This window comes from Coffea arabica, chromosome 2c, assembly GCF_036785885.1.
Source record: "Coffea arabica cultivar ET-39 chromosome 2c, Coffea Arabica ET-39 HiFi, whole genome shotgun sequence".
Lineage (NCBI taxonomy): Eukaryota > Viridiplantae > Streptophyta > Magnoliopsida > Gentianales > Rubiaceae > Coffea > Coffea arabica.
Window position 1 is genome coordinate 14,246,736 of NC_092312.1, and position 17,941 is coordinate 14,264,676.

The 17,941-nt window shown below is 34.1% G+C and overlaps 2 protein-coding genes across 2 annotated transcripts; one reads left to right on the forward strand and one right to left on the reverse strand.

Annotated features, from left to right (window-relative positions):
• Positions 1-234: 234 nt before the first annotated feature.
• LOC113726205 (protein GRAVITROPIC IN THE LIGHT 1) lies at positions 235-2,227 on the reverse strand. The gene has a single exon (XM_027249790.2). It carries the CDS (start codon positions 2,044-2,046, stop codon positions 673-675), a length of 1,374 nt encoding a protein of 457 aa, XP_027105591.1. The 5' UTR covers positions 2,047-2,227; the 3' UTR covers positions 235-672.
• Positions 2,228-9,619: 7,392 nt separating this feature from the next.
• On the forward strand, positions 9,620-11,257 carry LOC140004135 (F-box/kelch-repeat protein At3g23880-like). The gene has a single exon (XM_072077226.1). It carries the CDS (start codon positions 9,734-9,736, stop codon positions 10,910-10,912), a length of 1,179 nt encoding a protein of 392 aa, XP_071933327.1. The 5' UTR covers positions 9,620-9,733; the 3' UTR covers positions 10,913-11,257.
• Positions 11,258-17,941: the final 6,684 nt, after the last annotated feature.

Genomic DNA, 17,941 nt, shown 5'->3' on the forward strand with positions numbered 1-17,941 from the left:
TGGTGCACATCCACAATGAAAGGACACAAGAAAGAGCCACAAGGTGAGCTTGCTAATTTCTTGACACTCAAAAGAGTTTGAATCTCATTTTCTCCTTCTCCCCTAACCCCTTTTTCATTATTAAAATTACAACATAATTATAAACATAATGATAATACTCTACTACTACTACTAGCCAACTACTAATACTAATAATTGCAAAAGTATATGGATGCTACCTTAGAAGAAAAGGAAGAGAAAAGAAAGCAAACTCTTTGAACACTTGCATACAATAACACAAGATCCTTGGCAGAGATGCCATCTACCAAACTATACTCTAAAAGTTAATCCTAGTATATATATATATTATAGTGTTAATAATAGACATCCATTTCAAGGCAAGGTGCTGGTTTTGGTCTGTCATTCTCCTAGCTATCAAAGTTGATCTAAAGATTCACATACTGTCACATTCCTCTTTCGCTGGAAATTGAACCTAAGATAAAGCACAGCCATAGAGGGAGGATCCCAATTCAACTTTGTGCACATTTTGAGGTGAGCCCTCTACCACTAGCAGAAAAGTGCACTAGGCTCTTCTGCCATCTTACCAGGGCATGTAACGCCAACTTGCTTGCCTATCTTACCTCTTAACCATGTACATAGTATTAGAAGCTGTAAAAAAACTAAAACTGCATTTTAACTGTTGGCAGCAGACCTGGCCGGAGATAAGTATACCTGGCTTTGCACCACTGTTTGGCCAACCTTAAACCCTGGAACCACCGTAAAAACCACCCGAAAATCACCATCTGCTGCAGTAAAAATGTCGTCTGTCACGCTCTCCATGTACACTTCAGAGAATCTACAGTTCTTTTTCACTTGGAAAATGCTGACTTCATGATCAAATGAGAAAGCTAAGCAGTGCAAAAGCCAAACTCTTCTTCCCATCTCAGCAAAAGCCTTGAAGAATTCAGTTTCTGGATATTCACCAGAATTTACTAATTTTCTCTGATTCAAATTCCCAGAAAATGAGAATTCCATTTTGGGATGAATCAGCTGGAGATACTTGGACTTCAAGAATTTCCCAAGAAAAGAATTGGGATTGTGCTTCAGAAATTGAAGAACACTCACTGACTTCACTTTCTTGAATTGATCAAAAAAGAAAAGCCTTTTTTGATACCCCCCATTAGGCCAAGGTTGATTCTCATGTCGAACAGCAAAGCCTGGATCATTGAAACCGCTGAAAATTTCTCTGCAGACAAAAGATTCAAATGCAAAACCTTTGTGATCCTTCTTGACAAAATTGACTTCAGGTTGTATTGAATTTGCAGCAGCTTCAACATCCCAATTGGCAGACACCATCTCTTTAATCATCAGCTTCACAAAATTACGTATGGATCTCAATGCATAGTGCAAAACCATGATGAAGTCTTTAGAATTAGCCTCAGAGAACTTAACATTGTCAAGAATAGAAAAAGATCCACTTGCATTGATCTTCTTCTCAAGGGACTTGTTGTTCTGTATGGCCTCATTCAGCTCTCGTTGAAGGGAAGAAATTTGGGCCTCTTTTCCTTCAATTTCATTCTGCATTTTCTTCATGGTAATCTCATAAGTCTTCATCAGAGATTGCTGTTCTTGAATCTCAGCCAGCATTAAAGTCACATGAGGGGGTGAAGCATCAATCTGTTTCTTCAAGAAACTGTGTTTTAACTCAGACAGAGCTTTCAGCTCATCGACAACAGCCTGATCTGCAGACTGAATAGCTTCACCATTGTAAGGAAACTGAGCCATTTGTATCTCAGCATAAGCTGCCTTAACAGATGAAACTGTAGCAAAAAGCTTAGCAATGAAGGCCTCCATTGCAGCTCTGTTCTTTGACTCTTTTGCAGCATCTTCAATCTCTTCTTTCTCAAACTGTTGGGATTCACAACATTTGAGCTTTTCTTGAGGTATTAGCAAACAAAAGGCATTGTTTGAGCGGTTTTTTGTGGCTGTTTTCAGATGAATAACTTTCTGGAATTTCTTGGCTAGTTTGTTTTTTGATGGAGCTGGAGAAGGTCTGATTGAATCCATTGATTTTGTAGTATGCAAAAAATTTAGAGGACTAAAGGCATGTATGAACCGAGGGAAGAAAATGGAGGAAAGAAAGGCCGAGGAGGAACAAAAAGGGTGGCTTTGAAATTATCAGTGGGAAAAGAAAAGAAAAGAAAAGAGGAATACAATATAGAAAAGCAGGACAATTCTTTGACTCTATGGCCGAAATCAGAGATTGAGCTGGCTAAAGTATGATTTAAAGCGCGGGAAAAAGAAAGTTAAAGGATCATCCATAGATATGGACATGGGAATAGATACGCAGGCTTGGGAATTTTTAAAATTATATATTGGATCATTTCAAGAAATTAAGTTGATTTGGTGCTGTATAATAGAAGAGAGCTTTGACCGAAAATGCACTCTATTTTTTAAATGGTTGTTATGTTATTTTTTCTCCAATATTTTCTAGATTGCTAATTAATCATGAAAAGTTTATTGAGGAGAAAGTTCAAGTTGTATAATTGATGTTTGAGTTTCGCAAACATTATTGATTGTAGAAAAGAAGTAAAAAAACAATTATTCATGTACTCAACGTAAAAAAAGTTAATGTTTTCGAGAAGTTGAAGATACCTTTTTCTACACCTGTTTATCTTATAAAATAAAGTGCAACATAAAATTATTCATGTACTCAACGTAAAAAAAGTATGTTTTAGAGAAGTCGAAGATACGTTTTTCTATACCTTTTTATCTTATAAACTTAAAAATAAAGTGCAACATAAAATTCTTAAAAGGTTATCCATTAAAAGTTGAACTATGACACTTAAAACATAGGTAATAAATTTGATCTATGAAGGTCTGTCGTGCATCAAATTACTGGTACACGATTTTATTGTCTAATATTAGCATGTATAAAAAGATTATTATAAGGGATGATTTCACAAACCTCCCTTGAGGTTTCAAATAATTCACTTAGCACCTCTTAAGTTTGAAAATTGTCACTTGCCTACCCTACTTTTAAGTTCATTGTTAACCCATTTCAAAACATATTTTTTAAAAACTCACTTTTATGAAAAAACTACTATAACACTTTTTAAATTGAAATTTGAAAGAAAAATATTCAAGAAAAATGAAAATTTTCCAAAAAATATTCGATCACAGGGGCATTTCTATTCTTTAACAGAATCCTTTTTGTTTTGTTTTCGAATTTTGTTTTGAAGTGTTTTTAAGTCGGAGCAGTAGTTTGTTGATATCATTATTGTAAAGTTGATGGTGTCAACTATTCACTGTTCAGTGAGTGGGGTCCAAGTAATGAAACTACTATTTGGGAAGCAAACAGTCTGGGCAGCATAATGAATTTGGGTGGTATTCACTCACTATATTTGCCGTCCAAAACAAAAACAAGGTCCCATAATGCCTGGAAGAATCTGTAAAAATCTGTTATTGTATTGTGTACCTCGTCAAATGGCAACAAGTAAATCTGATTTGTGGGATGGGAATGGATGAAACAAATCCAGTTCTTTTTGAGATATATTATGTGTTTATATATATGTATATAATTAAATCAATTATACAATTGTGGAGGAGGTTTTGATGTAGTGATTAAAGTTGAGACGTCTAAGAATTAGAGATCTTGAGTTGTAATCCCCCTTTCTCCCTCTTCTATTCTTGAATCCCGCCCCTCCCCTGCTTGGAAAAAATTTAAGGAAAGAAAATCAGAAGTTATACAATTGTTAGAGAGAATGATAACGTATTAGGGTGAAGTGAATAAAGCCGTTTGCACTTGTTCTTGGGTTTTTTAAAAAGAAAGAAAAGTTATTTCAGAAAACATATTTTTGACTTGGAGTGAGACCCAATATCTCAAACTTCACCGATGCCTTGTGTTTCACAACTTTGCACAATCACATAAAGAGTGTACAGCCCAAGAAACAAGAAGGATCAATAATGTCTATCCACCACGAAAATAAGAACCAAAAAAAAAAAAAAACTATTAATTTTGATGGAGCTGCAACTTGCAAGTCCTGAAAAGTGGCTTGAACGATAGATTTTGATATTATTATGTCAGAGGAGAGTTGGAGTAATTTTTCTCTGTTTCACACCTTATTGCCTCAATTGGATAAAACACCCACCATTTTATGTTTCAGAAGGAAATAATAATAGAACCCCTAGAAAGTCAAAAAGATTTTTGGAAGATCTGCAGTCCGGATCCCCAAATGAGCCAAATTTGATTGGATTTTATTTGAGGGGTGTTTATTTAATCTCAGTTTAATGTTTCTTAATTCCTTGTATTTTTCCCTTATATTTTGGAAATAATTTTAAGCTTTCCTTTTTTTGTTAGAAAAATTGAAGCTAATGAGTGGGTGACAAATCAATTATTACAGAAGCTAATGAGTGGCATGCATACTCTAATTTGCTTCAACTTTTCAAAATTGATTCTTAAGGAGGAGACCTTACACACACACACACACAAAAAAAAAAAATAAAATCAATTGAGTAGTTCTGCCCCATTGATATGAAGATTAGAGTTGCAACTTAAAGAACAAGATCAAGAAAAGAAAGCGCCAGACAATATCTCTCACTAAAAGATAGAATAAATTTAATTCAAAAAACGAAAACAAACCTGTGGGAAGCAATCAAACACGCATTGCACGAATGTGAGTACGAGAGGGGCATCAATTATCTGGACGAAAATGAAAACCCACGAGACAAAAGCATGCAGATATGGAAACAATTGCTGAAAATGACTTGACAGGAATTTGAATAATAGCTTCCTTTCTTGCATAAACTTGGAATAATCCTACAGCAAGTTAGTCAATAATGAGTGAGTAAATTTCTGAGGCAAGTCAAGAAAATTGGTCCCGCTACCAGTTTTAATGTTCATGATCAGTTTGTTGCAGGTTTAGATGGTCCACTTTGGTACATGAATGTTCATAGCTGTTTTCTTTGAATTCTTGATGCAAATGCCCACATGCGGGTTTGATGAACTAAGTGTGTACATTAATAAATTCAACCCCATCAAGACGATCCTTGTCCCAGTAAATCAGTGAAAAAGAACAGGACAGACAAACATTTGCCTCATCTGGAGAATACAGGAGGGCAGTGACTGACATGCGAGCAACAATTTTCTAGTATCTAAATGGGACGCCAATCTTTGTCTGGATATCAAATTTTTTTCAAATAATATTTTGCTTATATTTAAACACATTTTTCAATCTATCTTTTTGTGTTTCTAACCTTTTTTTTTTCTATCTCATATACATTACATCACAAAAAATACTATAGTGATTATTCTAAATAATATTTCAAATAATACTACTCTATCCAAACAATTCTTTAAAAGTAAAATGCATTTTGTTATATTCATTGTTTTGGCTTTGGTAATTTTAACTGAATGGGATTGAAGTTTATTAAAGAATAAGAAGATCTGGCTAAATCATGGGGATAAGTAATTATATTCCTTAATTAACGTGATTTTGCACTTGACTAACACATTATCCATTCTCTCCAGTCTCCACTCCATCTTTAAAAATTGTATATTAAGTTGTATTACATCTTAGCCTCAAAGGTTTCTTGATACATTTGATTACTTTCTTTGGTCCTTAGTGTGGACTTGACCATTTCTTTTGATTCGACAAGATTCTTGAAGTGAAAGTTCACAAATTTTGCATATTGAGAAGAAGAAAAAAAAAAAATCCCACAGGTGTCTGTCTTCCACATTTAGTCCACTCATGTTGACAAATTGTTTAGTCCCTTTCTTCTTGACAAATTGTTTACAATTAATATCTTGAAGGGAGAATTGGCCCATGTTCAAATTGTATATTCGAATTGGCTCCTTCATTTCTTTAAAATTAAAAAAAAAAAAAAAAAAGGATCCTCCATTTCAAAATCACGAGTTAAAGATAATTCAGGTCGTTATCATGCGCATTCGGTGCAATACATGGTTCGACTTGATTGTTGGACTTTACGCATGATTCCTCCTCATATTCTACATACAATAGTGTGGTAGGAATAAACTTTCCAATTTATTGGTTCAGTCAAATGAAACTTTGAAAATGGATTGGTTTTGGTCCATTAAAATTGTTTAAACATCTTGAAGTAAGCACTACTATTGCTCCTGCAATCATTTGGGGAGAATCAGTTGCTGAGATAATTTTGCTGTCAATGTCAATCAATTCGAGACTATAGGGTCTTGGTCGCTACATCACCAACGCCTGAACCAAAGTAGCTATTGGAAATTCGAATGGACTTTCTCAATTAGCCATAAGTACTTGTGAATGAACGCTGAATTCGAGCAATTGAATTCTCTTTCATCATGAAAACTCACGAAAAGTGGGTCTAAATTATTAACAAATCAGCAACCAAATTCAAACCCACTGACCAAGCTATAGGGATAATGCTTGATGTTTTTCAATTATATACTTCTACACATTATTTTCTTTTGTCACGTCATACGATATTCACATGTTATATGGTACATGAACTAGCTCATAATTGTATCTTTACGACTTTTACACCGATATGCAAAAGCTTCCCGTTGAATTCTCTAATCTATGAACTTTCCACCTTATCTATCAAAGAAGAAATTATCAACCAAAAGAAACAAGATGGCTTAGCTAGAAAAATGCTGCAAATTTTCCACTGAATTTTTTCATGCATTTTTGGGCCTACATAACACAAAATCTTGCAGGCTTAGCCAGCATCACATGTATGAAGGTATAAAGGTCTTGTCAAATATCACCTCTACAATTCTCGGTCAATTTCCACTCAAAAGATGATGAATAATAGAGTATAATCCGTATGGGTCGACTGCATCTCCCATGTTACCCATTTCAAAGTGAAGTTGTCCTTTGTCAAGCCGAAACATTTTGCACTCCATCATCGCCCTGAAGGAAGGCAGACAATCAAGAACAGAAGATGAAGAACATGTGTCATGCCAATAGCGTTATGAAAAAAAGGCGACAAGAAGGCAATACATTTCACTTTCCAAGTTCAATGTTTGTTTTTCTAATTACTACATTCTCCCAACAAAATGTTGCTAATTGGAGATAATGTTTTTTTTTTCTTCTTCAATCATATTATTATTTTGTAGTTTATAGGGCATGGGCAATGGGCACTTAAGTTAATGTGGAATGGAATTTGATGAACATGAACTCCTGAATGATGTTTTTAAAGGTGACTATGACCCCTTAACTTTAATTGGTTTTTCCTCAAATACAATTATTAGAACCTCGCCAATTTGTTAATTGTAGTCCGCTTTCATAATACTAAACAGTCATTTCAATGTAGTAGATCACAAGGCATGTAAAAGGTAATGATTTTGTTGCAATACATCCCATTAAGAACTATGCAATGCTAATTATGTGAACCTATAAAATGGATAAGTGTGTCTGGTGGATAATATAATTCCAAAAGGCTTAATGGAGAAGCAGGCCTTGTTTTCATTTTCAATAAGTAGTGAAGTAATTATTATACACCCACAACATCTTGCTGCTAGAATAATTGTTGGCTTTGGTGGCAGATAGAGCAAGATAGCATCACTTTTTATAAAATATATATATATATATATATATATATATATATATATATATATATATATATATTTCTTGGATCAAGGATCAATAAAATTTGAAGTTGGGTCTAGAACAAAACATAAATGATAAAAATTAAGGAACAAGCACTCCCTAGTTATTGAGGCTCCTGCTGTAGTTTTATCCATGTTTTCTCCATTTGCATTTCATCTTCTAGATGTGTTTCTGGAAAAAGATTACGATAACACTCTATTCAAAAGAGTGTATATTTGGTTAAAAATTGATCCAAAACTTCGTTATGATTTTGTATGTTTTAACTATATGGTACATATTTTTCCATTATTTTCCTGGAATCTTTGGAAGGAATTTTTCTTCTATGGCTTTTGGAATAACGCAGAATGATGTAGAATCATTCGTTAATCACATGCCATGCTGCCATTTTTCACCGTTGCTTTGAAGTAAGAAAATGACCTTATTCTAAGTTTTAACTTTACACTACCACCGATCTAGGAGAATAAGCACTGAATTCCAATTATATATTTGCCCAAATGGATTGAACTTTTATTGATTTCCACCTACCTAGGTTTAGAAATCATCCCATACAACCTCATAGTTATGTTTGATTTGGTTTTAAATGTACCGTTGAATTCTTCGTTTTAGTCTTTCACTATGCATTATTTGAATTTTACAGAAAACTATTAGAGGCTCAATGGCACCAATACTTCTCGAATTTTCATCCATCTTTCAATTTTTTCCCTAAACAGTTAAAATGTGTGTATTAGGTCCCTAAATTCATAAACTCGAATCTAAAACGAGCGCTAAACATGGTTTTAAAAAAAAACCTGGTCAATTTCATTGGTGAATCTAATAATTTATATGGAGTGACGAGTCCATGGTTCCTTGAAGAGATTAATAACTTGTGCTTAATTTTTCCAAGATGATTTAACTTATGAAACGACCAGCGGCAGGAAGAAAAAATTTGTCACCAAGCTAACCTCAACTTGTGCTTAATTCTCTTTCATTCGTAATTCTTTTTTTTTTTTTTTTTTTTTTTGAATCAAATGATCGTCCAATTCCGTATTATATGTTAGATACTTTATCTGTTGCTTCTGTAAATTTTGGTGCCTAAACTTAGATGTATTTATGACAATTAAAGGAGGCAACCCGTTGGCTGTAGTCCGCATCAATCCAAGAGGAATGACCGTCGACGTTGATTCATTTCCAGTCTGATTAAAGTATTAAACGTGATTCCTCCAAATCAAGAATATCCCTCTTCCAAATTTACCCAATTAAAACCATTGCAGGATAATGAAAGGCCTAGGAAAATCACATTTATAAAGCAACAAATATAAAATCCAAGGAGCTGAGGTTAATTGATGTTGTGTTTTCTGTCCTCAATTATTTGCTTGGCCTGTTATTAGCCAAAAAATCCAAGTTTCTTTTGCTGTCCTGAATTCCTTCCTTAATATCACTATAATAATTAATAGAATTAATTTTTTCCACGCTATTAGTGTATACACTGGTGGATTTACATGCATTCTATATAATTTTAATTTGAATTTGAATACCAAATTTTATATATGTGATGTGTATCTAAATCCTAATATATACACTATTAGGGTTTGCTTAGTTCGTGAGATGATACAGAATTAAATTACAAAACCTGTATCATTCCATATTTTGGTTGTTTTTTATGCAAGAAATGATACATCCCACTTAACCGAATTAATCCTCCATTTTGATTCTTTCCTTAGCCCAAACTTATTTTCTTCACTTTCCTTCATCTTTCCTTGCAACCAAGCACTATCGAATTGAAAGTGACATTAACTGGATTCGTCTACTAAATTAACCCAATTAAAACCATGGTAGGATAATCAAAGGCGGCCTAGGAAGATCACATTTATAAAACAACAAGCTGAAAATCCAAGAAGCTGAGGTAAATTGATGTTGTTTTTCGTGTCCTTAATTATTGGCTTGGCGTGTCATCAGCGATGAGATCGAAGTTGTTATCATGTCCTGGACTCACTCCTTGTTATCGATATAATCAATAATTCTGTAGTAACCCTTGTCTTCAAATGTGTGCTTCCACTGGATAGGCTAATCTACTTTTTTCTTCATTTCATTTCATTGATAAACCAATTCTTCTCCTCTAATAATTAAGCCCTCTGAAGAAAACTAAACTCTAATATTTGTCAGTTGTGACAATGGAAAGCAATGCTCCACCATGCACGGCGGGATCAGTGAATCTTCCAACAGAAATCATCATTGAAATACTCTGCAGACTTCCTGCGAAGTCACTGATACGCTTCAGGTGCGTTTCTAAATCATGGTGTTCACTAATTATTGACTCCAACTTCATCAAGAAACACCTCAGCCAAGCCAGAAATCCCGCCAACCTGAATCTGAAAAGGGCTATGGTGTACAGTAGCTCGAGTATTCATAAAGTTTGGTCTTTTCCTCTTTTGTCTTTCCCCAGTCATTCCATCAAGGATGCAGTCAAGCTTTATCCCTTAGGAAAAAGGGCTGGCAGAATAGCATTTGTGGAAGTTTGTAATGGCTTATTTTGCATTTGGATGGAGGGAGAATTGTTCTTGTGGAATCCATCCCTAAGACAGCACAAAAGACTTCAATCACCAGTCATTGATACTCCACACGAAATTGGTGCCAATTCTTTTGTTGGAGTTGCTGTTTGTGCATTTGGTTATGATCCGCACAATGATGATTATAAACTGGTAAGAATTATAAAGTTTTCAGGACGTGGACCTGTAAGAACAGAAACAAAAATTTATTCACTGAAATCAGATTCTTGGAGAAAAATTCAGGAATGCCCTTATCCTTTTTATGCCAAATCTGATGGGAAGTTCGCGAATGGATCAATTTATTGGTTGATTGACAGTGGTGAAGCTACAAATCAAGCTTCTAAAATCATCTCTTTTGAGCTGTCAACAGAAACGTATGGTGAGCTACCACTTCCTGATGACCATCCAAATGGGCCTGAGATTCACGAGTTTGGATTAGCTGTTTTGAGAGGAATGCTTTCCTTGTATTGCAATTATATTACAAGCCATTTTGTTTTGTGGGGAATGAAGGATGCAAATGGTCCTCAGAAATGTTGGGAAAAAATGATTGGGATTCAGTATCAAGATGTCCCTCTGCAGCCACATTCCTCAAGGGCTTGTTATTACATCGTCCCAAGGTACTTGTTTGAGAACGGGGAAGTTTTGCTGGAGGCAAAAGAGGATGATTTGAAAGGAGTTTTAGGACTATATACAGAGAAATCTTGGGGAGTTGAGACCAAAATTAGCAGTGGGATTTCTTATGTCCGCGAAGTCCATGTCTATGAGGAGACTTTAGTTTCACCCTGTCTAAGAAACGGAGCTTAGAGGCAATTGAATTCCAATATCAAAAAGGCATTCTATTGCTTAAGGACCTTGCATTCATAGTTTGATTAAGCAATAAATTTTGTTTACTATGAGTATATATTCTACATTTCTGCATTCATAGTTTGATTAAGCAATAAATTTTGTTTACTATGAGTATATATTCTACATTTCTGCTTCGTCAATTTATAGTTTCTGCGTTGTAGAAACTAGGAAGCAAGTGTAATGGTTATTGTTATAAATTTACAGTTTATCGGGATTATAGTGATTTGAGGCTTTTCTAGCACTTAATAGTGTATTATCAGACATGGTTTTTTTTTAAAAAAAATTTTCAATTTTTGTGGTTGATGATTCATTACAGCAACTGTAAAATTGGATGATTAGAGAAGGATATATGGTTTGAATTTTCTTGTCATATTAGCATTCGTCATTCGAAAATGTATTCAACTTTTTTTCACTTATTTTATTCTAAAACAAACTGATATCGTATAATGATACCTTTTCTTGGGCAAATATTAAACTTTTCATCGATCATTCAGAAGTCTTTACAGCGAGATATACATCTTTTCCTCATATCAAACTACACCAACTTTGTACACTCACATCAAAACTGCTGAAAGGAAAGGAAATTGACATAACTTAATGGCTTCTTTTTTTTTTTTTTGGGACAAATGTTCTTCTCTCTTTTTGAAAGAGAAGTTTGTTTTTGTTTTTTATGAATGGGTAAAAAACAAAAAAGCCCCCTATGATAAATTTAATTTACAAAAAAGCTCCCATAGTTTCAAAACGTACAATATGACATTTCATGATTTGAACTAAATTATAAAGTGATAGAATCCATTAAACTTAACAGAAATGACTTATTGGAATTTTTAAAAAAAATTATACCTAATTTTTAACAAATATACCTGTTCTACCCCTTAACCTTCAATTCTCTCTATCTAGAGAATAAAACAAATAATTTTTTTGAGCTGTCTTTTGCTTAATTATATCATGACGTTTTGGTCATTTCATTCATTTCCATTAAATTTAACGGATTCCGTCAGTTTTACAATTTAGTTCAAAATATGAGATGTCATATTGTAACGTTTTGAAAGTAAGGTTTTTTTTTTTTTTTTACCATTTATGAATCTACCTTGCGTAAGGGGTTGTTACTATAGGCGATTGGGTATTGTAAATAGAATATTAAGCAAAACCAAATGATGAAAGGAGTAATAATATATATCACCAGCAAATGTATCACCCAAATATCACCTTCCACTTGGATGGCTGATACGAAATGCCACCTAAAATCCTTCCTAATCATATGATTGATTTGGAATATATACACTAATGGAGTAACAGGTTCAAATCGAAAGAAAGTACTATTAGGTTACAAAGTTCAAATCAAAAGAAAGTAGTATTATTTCACATTCGATGATAAATAATAAGTAAGTAAAAAGGCAAATTCCTGTTCTATCGTGTGTTAATTGTAGTTGTTTCGTATTTTCTGATTTGGAATTTCGAATTATCAAGTTTGCTTTTCATTGTGAGAAATCCGTCTCTAGAACTCATTAGCCTTTTAAAGAATCTTCCAAACCAATGGGAGAGGAAGTGTCTCATTAGTGGCAAGAGAAATTCATGAATTACGTAAATGTAAACGAAAATTCTTACATTTTCTTGTATACTGCACGCCACGTTACAACTTTCACATTTGTATGCAGGTTTAGTCCGGAGTCTTTAAATCAAAAGCCCTTTTTCGTACTTGTGTTTTTTCATTTATCAAAATTTAGTACAACAACTTGGTGAAGGCTTATTCTTCTTTGCGAATTTATCACGTATCTTGTACAGAAAGGAGCGGCCAAGTAAGGCTCTAGGATTAGTTTAATGGCTTGATCTGCATTTTGATTATTGGAAAGTTGTTCTTGTGGAATCCATCCATAACAAAATCTGCTCATTTTTTATTTTCCGGCAAGGAACTCCATATATATTTTTATTTCAAAAACTTACATAGATTCTTAGGCCAACTGGCCTACATTATTGTTGTGTACCTCTTCAATGGTCTACAGGAAGAAAGTTATGCCACATGTCCTCAACATCTAAAGTTAGAACATTTGTGCAATGCAAAGGAATTCTACCACCACGGATTGGTAATATTGGCACTTCGTTTTTCGGATTCACTCTGCATTTGGTTACCATTTACGCTGTTGAAGATTGTAAGGTGGTGAGAATTCTAAAGTTTCTAAGACGGAGATGAAGGATACCTCCAAAAGCCTCCCCAGTAGACTGCAGCCCCATACACACACCAAATAACGGTACCCTTTGTCCCAGTTCCAATACTGTTTGCAACAATATTCCTGAATCTTGAGGTGCTCCTATAATTGCATTTAAAGCAATAACAACAAAAAGATTAGCAATAATTGTGACAGAGAAGTTTCACTAGAGAAAAAACAAAAAAGGTTCCAACCAAAAAAAAAAAAAAAAAGGGTTAGTCTCTCCAGGTCCTGGACAAAATCCCCCTTGCATTTTTCCTATAAAAATCATAAACAAAATAAAAAGAATTCCTTGGCCTTTTCTAACTTCAACAATAATTGATGGGACGTGCAGAATTTTTGCAAACAATGACCTCACCAAAAATAACCTTTCTGCATGAAATAATGCAACTACAGAGCCAGATTGAATATAAACATGCATGAAATGGGGGACTATTTGGTCATTACACAAAAACTTGCTGAAGTACAAGGACCATGACTTTCCCCTAAAAAAAGGGAGGTCAGTAGACAAAAGCTGATTTTACGATAGACTAAAACGTTGTGTATCCAATTTCTAATAGAACTCTCGTACAAAAAGCTGATTAAAGAACACCACGTACGTCATAGCATTACAAGCAAGGTGGTTGCACGATACATTTTTTTTTTTTCAACAATAGTTAAGAAGGAACCACAAACCTAATTCCACCATGGTTGCACGATACATGATGAGTGCTTATTTTGCATGTTTTTATGTAGTTGTTTACGGCAACAGGAGTTGACTCTTCGAATAGAAATTATAATGGAAACAATATCTAGACTTCCTGTTAAGTCACTCATCCATATCAGGTACCTGTCTAAATCATGGTGCTAATTAATTATGGATCCCATTTTCATCAAGAAGTACCTCAATCAAGCTACAAGAGGAAATCAACCTGAACATCAAAAGAAATAATGATATGCAGATCCACGAGTGTTCATAAAGTTTTTCCGTTCCCTCTTTCTTATTTGTCAAGTTATCTTATCAAGACTCAAGAATAGACTGAGGGTTTTATCATATCAAGTGAGGTTCTGGAATCCATCCACGAGAAAATCCAAATTACTTCTATTTTTCTTTTTTCTTTTGTATAAGGAGAGGATAATTTTATTTCATCGACTTGAAAAATTCTTAGACCAAATGGCCAACAATGTTCTTGTGCCTATGTAATGATCCATTAGGAGAAAAGTTCTCCCACACAACCTCAACTTCTAAAGTTAGCACGTACCACCCCAAAATCCAAAAGAGTTCTCTCATATTGCCAACAAGCCTTCATTATTTAGACTTACTGTCTCTGCATTTGGTTACAATTCATCTAATGATGATTACAAAGTGTTGAGAAATCAAAGCTTGGAGGACGGAGACTAGAACTGCAAAGGAAATTTGGGAAGATTATTATTATTATTGGCTCAAATCCTCTCCTTTCTCTTTTCCCCTTACCTCTCCCCTCTTTCCCTTGTAGGCTTTGAGTCTCCCTTTGTGGGGGTTTTTTGGTCCCCTTGTCTTTTTAGCAAGAAAATGCCAACGTTAATTGACCCACAGCTGGGAGTGTTTGGTTATAAAATCTTGCATTTCAGGACCATGTTGTAGTTTTGCCAAACTTAAAGGTCTAACTTGCTTAATCCATTAATAGGGTGTTTAATAGATACTCGTTAAAAAAAGTTTTGGTGGTTTTTTTTTTTTGTGGGTGGTGTCGTCAATTTGTTCTTCTGGGCTGTTGATTATTAATGTGGAATTTGTACATTAATGGTCATGAGCTGTTTTGTGGATTTTTATGGACTTCTGCTGATGTGGGGTTTTGTTATCTTGATGATCATGCGTTTGTATAAGTAGAAAAGAGATGAGAGTTTATGCTAATGTACAGGTCTCTTCTTTTGTTTTGTGGTCGATCCTATCTTTTTTGGTATCCGAATATGGCTATTGCTATTTGCATGAATCGGCTTTTGCATGCGTAAACCAAATTATCAAGAGCATGAGAATATTAGCAGATAGAAATGGGATTTAAAGCAACAAATATTGATATTGGAGCTTGAAGATGATTAATTCTCTCTAATTGCAGGATTGATGAAGAATTACATAGAATTAGCAATATAAGTCATGTGAACGCCATATGCACGATATTTTGCAAATAGTACTAGTTCGATCCCTTATCTTTAATTAGGTTCAAACTAATGTGGTTCTGATAATATTCTAAAAAAAGCAAACCAATGTAGGACTATTAACCACATTTCACTTGAAGCTAAATGTGAGAACGGGGAATATTTGCCTTTTTATCCACAAGTTCCATTTGTTTTCTTACCAAGGTAGGACAATTAGCTGCATTTTACCACATTCGTCTCACCTATTAGATGCAACAAAGACATGACATGATGCAAGTGCATTTCAGATGACTTTCATTCTTAGATCAAGGATAGCGAGGAGCGAACTAGCTGTTATTGTCTTAGCATCTCGACCAAACTTCTACTTCTACTGTTGACGACTAATATGCTTAACAATAATTAGTTGGTTGGCAAGTCAAATTAATGAGTTAATTGGTAAGTGAGTTGTCTCGAATTTCCTCTGTATATTCCAATGAATTTATTCTTGAATGATGTACTCAACTATAAATGAGTTTTGTATGCATCAAGATGATTAAGAAAGAGTATAAATGAATCAATGAATTATCCTTGACTCCAAGTGCTTCTTTTTACTTCTTAGCTTAATACCCAACATCTACATACCCTTATTCCTCCAATTTACTGCGAGGCCAAGAACCAAAAGGTTCTTGAAAGTCTCGCATAGAGTAAGGAAAAATAAAAAGGACTAATGCATGGCCCTTTCAGATAACTAAGACTCTGAGATCAAGAGATAGCGAGGAGCAAGAAGCCAAATGGGGAGGTTGTCATTGTCAAGGTATGATTTGTATACGCATGTATGTTTCTAAAGGAAGTGCATTTCTATGCATACGCAAAGGTTTTAACCTTTTTTTTTTTTTGCATTCATGCATGAATACAAATAAACATTTGATTCTGGTCTATAACTCTATACGTTTATGCAAGAGGGTGAAAAGTTAGGACCATTTAATGCTTACTTATTATTATCATTTATTATTATCATTTTGTATTCAGATACAAATTATTATATGAATGTACTTACATTTATCATTTTCTCTGCATGTAGAAACATATTCTATTAAATCCGCTTCTTTAACATAGTAACATTTGGGGCTCTGGCAACTAGTGCCTTTCAAACGTTATGTAACTTCATTTTACATTGATTGATAGTATGATAAAACAATAAATTTTGTTTATTGAAGTGCACCATCTCCTCCCTGATCACAATAACTTTGTGTACATTTGAGTACGAAATTTTTATGGTTTCCTCTTCCAAATTGCAAATTTTGGGAAGCACGAAAGCCCATATGCTTACTACATCTATTGCAATGATGAGGAAATTCGATCAACTTTCACCCACCCTAGAGAAGTCGTCAAACCAATGCATATTATTTGTGCGTTAAGAGTCCATATGCTTCTTGGGTTACATACTGCAAAACTAGGAGCCTGAATGTTGTTGGATGAAGGGATGTTTCAACTGTGTTCATTTCGTGCTTATCTCAAAATGGGGAGTATTTGTCTTGTATCCGAAAGCTTCATTAGTTCATCTGCTCCAACGTTCTGCCGTTCATGACTCAGCTTTTAGGGTGCAGCATAGACCTATAACCATTCCAAATGTCTAAGATTCATTGACAATCTTCACCAACTTTTATATTCACTAATTCCTCAAATTCACTTAGAGACCAAGAGCTAAGAGATTCTTTGCAAGTCTCATGACATAGACAGTAAGGAAATTTAAAAAGGGAATGCAATGTTAAATTTACATGACTCTATTCTTAGATCAAGGGATAGCAAGGAAAGAGCTAGCTATAATTGTTAATTCCTTTATAGACAGAGTCTGTTTTTCATGTCAAGCCAAATGGAGAAATTGTATATGTATCTATATTTTGTATATGTATCTATGTTATGCAAAGGAGGGGTACTTTTTCGACAAGCACACAAAGGTTTTACTTTCGTGAAAAATAAAATGTTGCCTTTGTGAAACACACGATATATATATATATATATATATATATATATATATATATATTACAGTCCGTGGTGTATAGATAGCTCCTCAAACTTATATGAGAAGATGAAAAAAAATTAAAGGACCCTTTAATGAATTATCTATGATGGTTCCAAGTTCCAACACACAAATAGCCATATAATTGCATTCACTCACATTTATTATTTTCTTTACAATTAACTTATGCAACTTAACATCACTTTTTCAAAATATTAACATTTGGGGCTTTTATTAAATAAGGGTCCTTTGAATTGAGGTATTTGGATGTATTTGGTTTAAAAAATCCTCCACCCAAATTCACTCCCTCGTTTGGATGACTCGCAAAAGAATTGGATTTGAAATCCATAAATTTGTTAGAGGAATTTGTAAGTTTACAAATACCAACAAGAAGATCAAGATGCAAAAGAAGTCAGAAAAAGGAGAATTACGAAATTCAACAATTTAACCTCTGAAGCTTTAGTTTTTCTAATTTCACACTAATTTTTTTAACCTTAAGTTCTAGTTATCACATTATGATCACCAACGACCAAATAGCGTAATTGAATTAATATGGATTTCATGTGAATTCATATGAAAAAAAAATATATTGAAACCCATCGATCCAAACAAATCCTAAGTGTCTTTGAAACATGATGTATAATCCTTTATTACATTGGCGGTTTGATA